Genomic DNA, 12,262 nt, shown 5'->3' with positions numbered 1-12,262 from the left:
GGCTGCTGCCCACAGCAGGCCTTGGGGAGCTCGCTAGTGACCAGCAGGCCTGACCGTCCCCTCTCCATTTGGTGGGCATGTGATGGTGCTGGCAGGAGCCTGGCTCTGCCAGGCAGGGGTCTCGTGACCCGCCCACAGCCTGCCAAGAAGGCCACTTGCCCGGGCCATCCACATTAGCGGGGAGCTGGCTTTCCCCACCGAGGCTAACCAGGACAGGGGGACAAGCTGCCGCGGCCACGGGTAGGAGCCACAGTTCACGTCAGCGGAGGCCAGCTCTGTCCCAGGCACCCGCGAGCCCCGGCGCGGTATCTGCACATGGCGCATCCCCCCTCCCCTGCACGGGGCTGGGCGAGCCGTGGCTGGAGCAGGGACACGGGTGGGGCCTCTTCACCTGTGGTTCAGTTTCCCTCCCAGAAAGTGGGTCAGTCCTTTGCCCACATAGCCCGAGGAGCTGCCTCCCGTTTCCTCTGAGTACCCAGACGGGCAGGGGCTCTCTCCCCTCAAGCCCCTACCAGAGCCTCGCTGGGCCCATTTCATTCCAAAACTGGTCCTAAAGGAAAAACAGAACTCCCTTTCTCCAAGTTAAATAAAAACAGAAGGTAGGGAGAAGCCAAAAGCAGGTACAGCGAGTCACAGGCATCTTTTCTGAGCCTGCTGCTGAGCCCGGAGGAGGCAGGGATAAGGTGGGTTGCGGGCCCGGCCTGGTCTGCACGGAGGATGCGCTGCGCACGCGGCGGCCGCTGTGATTATTCTTAGTGTTACCGACAAAGGCCTGGCCCCCCACCACACTCCACGGGTCTTCAGGACACCTCCCAGTGTCACCAGCGTCCCTCAGGCAGCCCCAGTCCCACTTTCCTGACATTTAACTGCTCCCACCCATTCCTGTTTACTACCTAAGACCCGAGTGCACTGCTTGTTGGCTGCCCCATGGTGTCACTCCCCCTTGTCAACAGCAGCCTGGTTTGGGGGTGCTCTCCGCCCCAGCCAGGCAGGACTTGGAAGGGGCAGAGGAAGTTTCCACATCTGCTAACATGTTGAGAGCCCACGGGATGCCTGGAGCCCCAACACGCAGATGAGGCCACATGGCTGTCACCTCCTCTGCGAAGCCCTCCCTGATCCCCGCCGGTTGGATCCCCCCACGGCCCTCCGAGGACAGTCATCAAGCCCAGTGGGTCACCGAGCTCCTCGCTGTCTCCTTCCTCAGACTAGGGCTGTTGTTTGTATTCTGCTGTGCCTGCAGACAACCCCGCGTCCACGTGGGACCATGCTTGTGAGATATGTGTCCAGGGACAAATGAGGCAGTGAGCAGAGATGCAGAGAGGTGACGTCACGTGACCCACAAGCCTGGGTTTCTGACTCCAAGTTCTGGGCCCTTCTGGGCCTGGCATTTGCTCTCCCAGGGAGAGGGTGGTGTGAAACTCAGGCTGTCCCATCTTTGTCTCTCTCCACCCACACGGCCACAGGAGCTGCGAGGGGGAGGCGGGGTAGGTGCGGGAGACGTGGGCATGGGGGCCGCAGCTTGCTGGGCTCGTCTTTAAGGGGCCTGTCCACTTTGTTGCAGTCAGCAGGCTCTGTTGAGTACAACTGTTTCGGCCCTGCCCTGGGCTCCAGAGGAGACAGATGTGGAGCCGTGGCTCACAGAGCAGGAGATTTGGAGGAAACGCCTTGAAGATCAGCCCTTCTTTCTCCAAATGGGAAGACAGACTTCTGGAAACCTAGGGCTCGTGGTAGAGTGAAAGACCAGGGCTTTGGAGTCAGACAGGCGGAGTATTCCTGGCACTTAGTGGCTGTGTGACCGTGGGCAAGTTATTTAACCTCTCTGCAGCTCTGTGTCCGCAGCTGTGGTGAGGGACACGCATTGGTGTGAATCTAGCCCCCTTACCCTGTCCTGTGTGGTGCTGCTGTGCTGCGCAGAATCCCGGCCACCAGATGAATCCCTGGTGGAAGGGGAAAGATGGAAAGCACCCGCCACCTGCCTGCAGGCTCTAGGTGGCCCTTGGTCCCAGGACTCGGTCATAGGTGTCTGCTTGGAATCTGGAGAAGGGTCAAGTTGCTTCTTACCATGTCCAGGATCCTGAAGACTGTCTGGAAGGGCTGTGTTGGGGCACGTGGGAAGAAGGGGGAATCCAGGGGGGCTGAGTTTGGGGTCTGGATGTGGTTGAGTAGGGCCATCACACCCCAAGGTGGGACACCAGAAGAGGACGTTAACTGGGAGGTCTGGCATTGTGGTGTCTGTGGGGCACCCGGGTGGGTGGTTGGCCGTGGGTGAAGAGGGAAAGATGCAGGAACTCTGAGATATGGTGGATCTAGATTCCAGAGTCGGGCGTGTGGGCATGAAGGGCACCAGACAGGGGACAGCCAGGAACTGAGAGGCCCAGGACAGTGGGTGAGAGGGCACTGGGAGGAGGGGGTGTCGGGCAGTGCAGGAAGCTCTCTGCCTTCCGGGGCGGCCCCAGACTGGGAACTGGGACTCCTCCCGGGCGGTGGGCACACAGGGAGGGCATGGCCTGGAAGACAGGGATCCCAAGTTGGCCTCTTGCATGGCACTGAGCTCTGTGATATCGTCCAGATAAAAACCGGCATTGTCTTTCTCCACAAACCCGTTCTGTCTGTTCTGCCCTCATCTCCCAGGCCCTGGCTCCCTGCCTGCTTCCGCCCTACCCCACCCCAGAGGCCCGGCCAGTATGGGTACCCTGTGCGATGGTGCAGAGTGCCCCTCCTGCAACTCCAGCTCCCCTCCCCAGCCCAGGGCACGGGCCCACAGGCTGCTCTGCCCTCCATCCCATCTACCCTGGCCTCTCCCACTCCCTACTTCTCCCCACCCCAGCCCAGGCCCTGTCTCCTGGCCTCGCCCGACCACAGCTGCACCTCTAGGCCAAGGAGACGGGTGAGGGAGCACAGGCTCCGGGGACAGGTGCCCACGAAGGGCTGCCCTGGGTGCTGGGCAGGGAGAGTGTGCAGCCCCACGTGCTCAGAGCACTCTCTCTGGTCACAGGCCTTAGGCCCTCAGTCTGCGAGGCAGCCAGGCTGAGTTCCTGAGGGCCTAGCTCACTCACACCAGCCTGTTCCAGACCTTGCCAGCACCCCCTGGGCCCATCACAGCCGCCTCCCCTGGCACCACTATGTGCTTTAGCCGCATCCAGCGTGACCTTTCACCTTTTGTGCTGTGCATGGGCCCGTCCTTCCACCAGGGTGTCTTTTCCCACCCACACCTCCTCCATCACTAATCCCCACCTGCCTTCCGAGAGACCACTTAAACATCCTGCTCTCCCTGGGGGCCTCCTCTGACCTGCACAGGCTGGGGTGAGCACCCGGATTCAGGCCCCATGTCTTCTTGTAGGTGTGTCTTGTTGCACTTCTGGGTGGACACTGTGACTGTGCCACTCCCTCTAGGCTATGCGTCCCTCAGGGGAGGGTCCCTGCCCCTCTCCTCAGGGTGCGCCATGCCTGACGTGGGGCGTGTGCTGGGGAGCTGTTCAGAGAATGTGGGATGGACAGACGGCTGGGTGGGGGGCGAGTGGGTGTGCAAACAGACAACTGAGGCCAGAAACAGGCTGCAAGGGAGTGTGCGGGGCCAGAGAGGCTGCTCTGGCGGGTGAGGGGCAGGGACGCCACATGGGAGAAGGAGCAGGTCCAGTGGCCGAGCCCATGCCAACCCTCACGCCCCCTTATCTTCCTCTCGTAGATGAAGATGATGCTAACAGACTAGGGGAGAAGGTGATCCTCCGGGAGCAGGTGAAGGAGCTCTTCAATGAGAAATACGGTCAGTGCCCAGGGGACGGGCCTGAGGGGTGGGCGCTGTGAGGCCAGCCCTCCTGGGTGGCCCCTCCTCACTCTGCGCCTGCCTGCTCCCTGGGGACATAGTTGCCCTGCCCGTGACCGATGGGAGCTGATCCCTCATTCCCCTGTCCATCCGAGGAGGAGGAAAGAAGCCCAGTCTGTGGTGCACAGCAGTGACAGCGGTCAGCGTTTCTGCTCCCTTGGGGCTGGGCTGTGCGCCGAGGCCACGGCCCACGGCCAAGTGTTTGCTCGTGCAGACACCTGTCTGCCCAACACATGCTTAGCTCCAGGGACTCCAGAGGAAGGGGTCTGCAGAATCTACAGCGGGAGGTAGACACGGAATAGATGAGAGCCAGGAGACGCCAGGCCCTGTGCTGAAGGCGTCCAGGGCGCCAGGGCAGAACCTGAGACGGGACAGTTAATCACGCTGTTACGACTGGTTGAGCTCTTTCTAGATCATTGAGAGCCAGGCTACATTAGGTGCCCTACCTACGTTACATGTTATTTGTGATGAATTTATTCAGTAATAAATTTATAAATAAAATTTATAAATAAAAAACAGTAATAAATTTTTTTTGAAGAAGAATTTCAGAGCGTGGTAAAGGAAAAGAAGTTGCAGCAGTGAGTGTGACTGAGCATATTCTCGGGGGGTGGGGCGCCAAGGCCTCTCCTCTCTGGGACGGTAAGCAGGAAAGCCCCTCGGAGGATGGGAGGCTTTGGCTGAGACTTCAGTGTCAGCAGGGAACAGATGTTAGAGGGAGAGTTTGCCAGGCGGAGGGAGGACCAGCGAGAAGGCCAGAGAGCAGGAGGGTGAGCAGTAGGTCCAGGAGGCTCCCGGTGAGGGGAGGGAGAGGTGGGCAGGCCTGTGGAGGGCTTAGGGTTTCATTTTGAGAGTAACGGGAAGGAACTCTGCTGGTGGTTTGTGGTGGTGTCTTCTTTCATTTTTTATTTTGGAATTGATTTTCAAACACACACAGAAGCAGAGGGAGTGGCATAATGGCCCAATGTGTAACCCACACCCAGCTTCTGTGATTATCAACATTTTGCCCATCTTATTTCATCTATTTCCACATACACACTTTGATATTTTTAATCCTTTAAAATAAATCCAAGATATATCATATTTCATGCATAAATAAAGAAGGACTTTTTGTTTTTTGTAACATAATAGCGGTGGATGGTAAGCAGACATCCGGTCCTCGTTTGTCGCTTCTGGGTGTGCGCACTTAACAAATCCTGGCTCCAGGCACGTGTGAATGTACCTGTTTCATTGTTGGAGTTGGGCGTTAGATTTTTAGTTTTGCTAATTGGATTAAAAAAATTGTGTGTGTGTGTGTGTGTGTGTGTGTGTGTTGATTTCTTAACTCAGTGATATGGTGGCTGCTAAGCTGGGCCGTGCCGGGTTCCAGCCCTTTCCGCAGCAGGCTTGGCTTTCTCAAGGGCTGTCTTCCCCTTGCCCTGACCCCCTGTGTCCTCTAGGTGAGGCCCTGGGCCTGAACCGACCTGTGCTGGTCCCTTACAAGCTGATCCGGGACAGCCCCGACGCCGTTGAGGTCACGGGCCTGCCCGATGACATCCCTTTCAGGAACCCCAACACGTACGACATCCACCGGCTGGAGAAGATCCTGCAGGCCCGGGAGCACGTCCGCATGGTCGTCATCAACCGGCTGCAGTGAGTGCCCCAGCCCCGGGCGGGCGGCTTGGATCTGGGCAGGGAGTCCCCAGAGTGGGCCAGCCAGGCCTGAGGACAGAGAGAGGGACCTTCACCTGCACAGAGCCCAGGAGACAGGCCAGCTTCACACTCTCCTCTTCAAGATGAGGAAACTGATACCCAGAGCGAGGAAAGGGACCGTGTAAGTCAGGGTGTGCATCTCCCTCTGTTCAGGCTGCTCTCGCAGAGACCGGAGACCAGGTGGAACAGCAGACATTGATTTCTCACGGTCCGGAGGCCGGGAGTCTAAGGTCCAGGTGCCGGCAGATTCTGTGTCTCTGAGGCCCGTCCTGGTTCACAGAGCACTGTCTCCTCACTGTGTTCTCGCGTGCTGGGAGGGGAGAGGGAACTCTCCGGGGCCTCTTCCATGAGGACGCTAGTCCCTCCCCTGCGGGCTCCACCTCGTGACCTAATCACCCCTGAAGGCCCTGCCTCCTAGCACCATCACACGGGCTGGGTTTCCACATAGGGATTCGGGGCACAGACGTTCAGTCTATAGCACCAGCTGTCCTGATTCCAACCCCTTTCTACTGAGACACACAGCCCCAACATTCGTAGTGTTTGTTTATTTTTTAATTTTTAATTAAATTTGACCTTTTCTGATTATACCAGTAATTTTTACCCATTTTTTAAAATATATTTAGAAAATAACGGTAATTCAATACTCCTGTCATCCAGAGAAAAGCACTCTCCACATTTTACTATATATCCTTACAGTCTTTTTTTAAAAAGTACAATAGTTTGATTATTTTCAGATTTAAAAACAGTACACAGGGGCTAGCCCAGTGGTGTAGTGGTTGGGTTCATGTGTTCCACTTTGGCGGCCTGGGGTTCACTGGTTCGGATCCTGGGTGCAGACCTGCGCACCACTCATCAAGCCATGCTGAGGGGGCGTCCCCCATTGAAGAGCAAGAGAGACCTACAACTAGGATAGTCAACTATGCACTGTGGCTTTGGGGGGAAAAAATCTAAAAAAAAAGAAAACAGTACACATGGTAACTATAGTGAGTAATATGGTACTGCATATTTGAAAATTGCTAAGAGAGTAGATCTTAAAAGTTCTCATCACAAGAAAAAAAAGTTTGTAACTATGTATGATGACAGATGTTAACTAGACTTAGTGTGGTGATCATTTCACAATATATGCAAATATCAAATCATCACGTTGTACGCCTGAAACTGATGAAGTGTTGTATGTCAGTTACATCTCAATTTAAAAAGTACACACAGGGGGCCGGCCCAGTGGCCTAGTGGTTAAGTTCAGCACACTCAGCTTTGGCAGCCCGGGTTCATGGGTTCGGATCCTGGGCATGGACCTACATACCGCTCATCAAGCCATGCTGTGGTGACATCCCATCTAAAGTAGAGAAAGATGGGCACAAATGTTAGCCCGGGGCCAATCTTCCTCAGCAAAAAAAAAGTAAAAAATACACACAGCAAACTTGGGAAATACAAAAAGGTAGAAGAGAGGCTGGCCTGATGGTCTGGTGGTTAAGTTCAGCATGCTCTGCTTTGGCAGCTCAGGTTCGGTTCCCGGGCGCAGACCTATACCACTCATCAGTGGCCATGCTGTGGTGACGACCCACGTACAAAAAATAGAGGAGGATTGGCACAGATGCTACCTAGCTCAGGGTGAATCTTCCTCAGCAAAAAGGTAGAAGAAAAGAACCTGTAACTGTAACTCTCCTCTTTAGAATTAACACTGTAATGCATTTCTTTTGCACTTTTTCCCCTACACATATTTTCTTTTCAATTTTATACTAGATGTTTTAAAATTAAAATACTATTTGCATGTGTCCAAAAAAATCAAATTATTCATAAGGGTCTCAAAAGTGGAGGTTTCCCTCCTCTCCTACTTACAGTCTGCCTCCTGAAATAACTACTGGAAAATGCAGAAAACCCGAGGAGAAAATGCCCACCCCCTATAGGTGTACCAGAAGGAACTGTGGAACACATTCTGGAACTTTCCTTCCATGTCTCCACTTTTCTTTTAATGCCTATTAAACACGCTTTTTTGGAAAATGAAACTGAGATCATACGGTATTTATCTGTGGACAGTAAATAAAATTGATGTTTCCTGTCTGGCTGTCTTGTACGCACTTGAGCATCATCGTTATCCGTGATAATTCCCTTTAATGACTGTGTAGGTGGACCATGATGTCCTCCACTGATGGACATTTACGTTGCATCTAATTTTTTTTTTTTTTGGTTCATACAAAAATGCAGCAAGTAAGATAATCAATAAAATAAAAATTGAAAGATATATAAAAAAAATAATACTGTGACGAATATCCATTTCCATAAATCTAGGCACATGTTTCTGATCATGTGGTCCGACAGCACCCTCCCTTTTAGACGAGGAAACCAAGGGAGGGGGTGATTTCCCTGGCAGGGGCTGACCGCCAGGCTGGCCATCATCTGCCTGCTCTGGGACGATGCTCACCATTTTCATCCAGGTGACTGACGCTCCGGGGACAACAGCAGCATCTCAGCTCCCAAGAGATATCACCCATGTCCGTGGAGCAGGTGAGAGGGAGGAGAGGAGCCCCGTTTTCTAACTGCCACCTCATTTCTTTCTTTTTCAGACCTTTTGCAGAAATCTGCAATGACACCAAGGTGTCAGGTAAGTCCAAGGCTGTAGAGGCCACCCTTCTCCCTCTTGGGGACCAGTCTGTGGACAGATCTGGTCCAGGTAGCATGCGATGGGTGGCTGACCACCTAGGGAAAAGTATAGTCCCCCTGCCCAGTACCTCCCCAGGGAGCCTGAGACTTCCATCTGCAGGACCAGTATCCCCAGAAGGCTCCGGAAGCCTGCAGGTGCCCTTCAGAGGGGGGCCCTGCCACAGGATGGCTGAGCATGTCAGATCAGGTAGAGAGGAGGAGGGGCAGGCTGGAGCCAGGAGGAGGGAAAGTCAGTAGGATCATGGCAGCCACCTGTGGAAGAGAAGGGTGACGTGTGATCGGCAGGGGCGAGGCAGGCGAGTGCTGCCCGAGATTGGCTGGACCACCCCAATTCTGCCTGTATTTGCAGGACACATGCCTGCACCAGGCCCTGGTCTTTTAGAGCCTTTCAGTTCCCAGGAACGAGGGAGACCGTCTGGTACGATGGCTGTGTGAGAAGGTGTATGGTAGGACTCAGGAGAACGTGCCCCTAGGTGATGCGGAGGAGCGCCTCTGACTACGAAACACTGAGCTAGTCCCACCCCTCCCTGTACAGCTGGGAGACTGAGGCCCAGAGAGGGGAAGGGACTTGCCAAGGCCACTTAGTGAGTTGGTGGCTGCCTAGAGCCTGATGTCGGGACCATCCTTCTGAGCTGCAGGCCGCCATGGATTGCAGGCCCCAGCGTGGCTGCTCAGTGGGGATAGTGACGGATTCAGCAGGGCCACCCCACTCCAGTCTGAGACCTGAGATCTGAGGCCCCAACTCTGGATGAGTCCAGGTTCACCTCCCTCCACAGCCTAGGGTGGCACAGCCCAACCAGAAGCCACCTCTTATATCACGTGCTGACCCCAAGGGCCAGGCATGGCCCTAGATACTTGGGTAAGGAGGCAGCTAGGTTGGGGAGCTGCTCTCAGGTCAAAGGCAGAGACACAGAAGGCCCCATGGAGGCCTCAGGGAGGAGAGATTGGGACAAATGCTCAGAGGGTGGATGCTGTCACTTCCATCCACTACTCCCCCACTGTGGCCATGTTTATGGTCTTATGGTGCCCCCCTGGGTGGCCACAGCCCTGGGCCAGTGCCTCTGACTTCTTTTTCATGTAGAGCCTCCCACAAAAATCCCTCCTCTGGCTCATTCCTAGGGCTCCGTCTGCCTCCAGAGTCGTCTTTTTCCCAGAGTCTCTCTTTACACCACGTCACGGATCCCAGGCCCTGGTTTTTCTTCACGAGCTGGACCAACAGTTGCCTCATGGCCCCAGCCTGCCCTCATGCTGTGTCCGTACGACCCCTCTGGTGGGCTGTGTTTGGTTTCCACACAGTAACCTGTCGACTCAGTCAAGCCCCAAACCCTACTTATATAGTACACAGTTGCAAATCTTCTTTATGTCTCATATATTCATAGCAATTTTATGCAGCAGCAGGAAAACCCCTGCTGCGTCCTGCTGTGTGCTGGGCTTGATGCTTGGTCTTTCATACACATAATCTCCTTTGAGTCTCACATGACACTGTTTTCCCCATTTGGCTCAGAGAGGTTAATCAGTTTGCCCAGGGTGGCACAGCTAGTAAGTGGCAGCAGTGGAATTTGACCTCAGGACTTCTGACTCTAAACCAGAGTTTCTTTCCACGCACACCAGTGAACCGTCACCTGCCACAGCATTGTCAGGTCAGGGTCATCACATGTCGGCAGGGACAGTAGCAGCAGTGTCCTACCAGTTCTCAGTTTCTGGGGCCAGGACGTTGTCTCACAGGCCAGCGCAGCAGCCCTGCGGGATCTTCTTCACGTTTTACTCGTGAGGAAATGAAGGCGCAGGGCCGTTAAGTGCGTGTCCCCCAGGCCCAGGTCTGCGGCTCCAAAGGCTGCACTCTTCACCCCAGGACACGGCCCAGGGCTCCAGGAGTTCTGGGGAGGATGGGCCCCCGCAGGCTGGATGGTTTGGGGAGGCTAGACTGAGGGCCTGGGCCTGAACCTGCTGGGGAGGCCTGCCAGTCGCGGAGGGCCCAGTGCTGGCAGAGGCAGGTGGGTGGGCAGAGGGCTGCGGGGCCTGGTCAGGGAAGGAGGCTGAAGAGAGGGGCCTCGGCTGCTGGTGAGTTTGCAGCCTTGAATGCTGAGAAGGGGACTTGAAACCTGAAAACAAAGGCCTCCAGAGGGGTCGGGAAGCCGAGACACGGGGGCCCTGGCATCCAGTGTCAGCAGCCTTTTCTCCCACCAGCCAAAGACAGCAGTGTTCCCAAGCGCAAGAGAAAGCGAGTCTCTGAAGGGAACTCCGTCTCCTCTTCCTCCTCGTCTTCCTCGTCCTCGTCCTCCAACCTGGAGTCCGTGGCATCCGCCAGCCAGCTCTCCCTCGTGGTAAAGTGCACAGATCTGGCCCTGACCACTCTGCTCCTGGGCCCTCACCCCGCAGGCGGGCTGGGCCGTCTACTCTGGGGCGGGGTGTGGGGTGCTGGGCCGCACTGGGCTCTGAGTGGGATCTGCAGACACAGCTCCCTGTCCTACCAGGAGACAGTGTGCTCCTCGGATCAGGTGCTCACAGGAGCCCAGCCAGGAAGTCACATGCCCACAGGGCAGGTGCACAAGCCGAGGCCGGAGCGGGAAGGGACCTGCCCACGCCCCTGGGCAGTGCCAGAGCAGGACCCCGAGCAGACTCCCGGTTCCCAGGGAGGCCAGGTGCCTGGCTGATCTCTGTACTCACATCGCATGCTCCAAGCCTCCCCACAGCCCTGTGAGGAGTGAGTGTCACCCGCACTGTGTGGACAAGGGAAGCGAGGGTCAGGTGGACGAGAACCCACCCAGAGCTTCGCCTGTCCTGCCATGTGTCTGGGCCTGGCTGTGCCCCCCGCAAGAGGAAGACCTCTCTGGGAGCACACACTTGAGGGTTCTTTCTGATTTCAGTATATTAGCTTTGCAATCCTGACTCCAAAGGGGGAAAATATTGGAACACATTTGAAAATTATTTTAGAATTTCTTCTTTCTTTAATTGAGGTATAATTGACATACATTATATTAGTTTCAGGTGTACAACGTAATGATTCAATATTTGTATATGTTGCAAAATGATGATCACAGTAAGTCTCGTTAACATCTGTCACCATACTTAGTTACAGAATTTTTTTTTCTTCTTGTGGATTTTAGGATTTCTTCATCCTTTGACTTATTTCCCTTCAGCCCCTTCCTGGAAAACCCCTAAGTTCAGGCTGTGCCTTTATCCTGCCTGGGTTTCTGAGTGCTCACAGAGGCTCTCTAGCTCCTCCCACTCCCTCCACCACCCCCCCCAGGAGAGACATGACAGCTTCTTTGGAGCATGAGGCCTGGGGAGGGGCAGAGTTTATGGGGGTGACCACCTGTTCTGTCCAGTTAGTCTGGCCCACATGCTTAGCCCTGCGACACAGGTGGGAACAGGTCAGAAGGCTCCAACCCAGGCTCCATGGCCACTGGTGAACTACACGACCTTGAACAGGTCACATGCCCTCTCTGGGCCTTCAGCAGCCTCTAAACAGCATCAGAGGAAGCCCCTCAGCAAGCAGAGCTAAGTGTGCTGGGGTTCTTTCTGAGTCACCTGGAGTCCTGACCCAGACCATCTGTCCCCCTCTCTCTAGCAGTGGCCAATGTACATGGTGGACTATGCCGGCCTGAACGTGCAGCTCCCGGGACCTCTGAATTACTAGACCTCAGTGCTGAATCAGGACCTCATTCAGAAAGACTAAAGGAAATGTAATTTATGTACAAAATGTATATTCGGATATGTATCGATGCCTTTTAGTTTTTCCAATGATTTTTACACTATATTCCTGCCACCAAGGCCTTTTTAAATAAGTAAAAAAAAAAAAAAAAAAAGAGCGTCGCCTTTGCTCTTAACTGTTGCGTCTTCTCTTTTGAAATTGAGGCTAAAGCCATCCCTGGGACAAGGTCAGGAAACCCGGCCCCAGGGGCCTGCTAGGCCCTCCTGACTTGTCCAAGCAGAGGCGGTGTCCCTGACTGCTGGGCCCTGGTGTCTGGGCACAGACTTCATTCATTTCTCTGCTGCTGGGGCCAGGTGACCTCGGGATGAGGCACCACGGAAGGCAAAGTGCCAGGCCGACCCCCTGGCCTTGCGGGGTGCATGGTGTGGTAGGGG

General features: G+C 55.0%; 1 protein-coding gene across 7 annotated transcripts in view; it reads left to right on the top strand.

Annotated features, from left to right (window-relative positions):
• Positions 1-11,983, top strand: part of GTF2IRD1 (GTF2I repeat domain containing 1) — a 114,719-nt gene extending 102,736 nt beyond the window's left edge. For 4 of the 7 annotated variants that reach the window (XM_058568948.1, XM_058568953.1, XM_058568951.1 and 1 more), the window contains 6 exons: positions 3,686-3,763; positions 5,260-5,452; positions 7,011-7,145; positions 8,077-8,114; positions 10,361-10,497; positions 11,745-11,983. In XM_058568948.1, the coding sequence (XP_058424931.1) occupies positions 3,686-3,763; positions 5,260-5,452; positions 7,011-7,145; positions 8,077-8,114; positions 10,361-10,497; positions 11,745-11,813 (650 nt within the window). In that variant the 3' untranslated portion in view covers positions 11,814-11,983. Of the gene's footprint in view, positions 1-3,685; positions 3,764-5,259; positions 5,453-5,665; positions 6,976-7,010; positions 7,146-8,076; positions 8,115-10,360; positions 10,498-11,744 lie in introns of those variants that run through there. The other 3 variants (XM_058568950.1, XM_058568952.1, XM_058568954.1) reach the window with 3 other exon arrangements.
• The last annotated feature ends 279 nt before the right edge of the window (positions 11,984-12,262 follow it).

The sequence above is a fragment of the Diceros bicornis genome, chromosome 26 (assembly GCF_020826845.1).
Source record: "Diceros bicornis minor isolate mBicDic1 chromosome 26, mDicBic1.mat.cur, whole genome shotgun sequence".
NCBI lineage: Eukaryota > Metazoa > Chordata > Mammalia > Perissodactyla > Rhinocerotidae > Diceros > Diceros bicornis.
The sequence above is the reverse complement of the archived record's forward strand: the minus strand, read 5'-3'. Positions and strand labels throughout refer to the sequence as shown.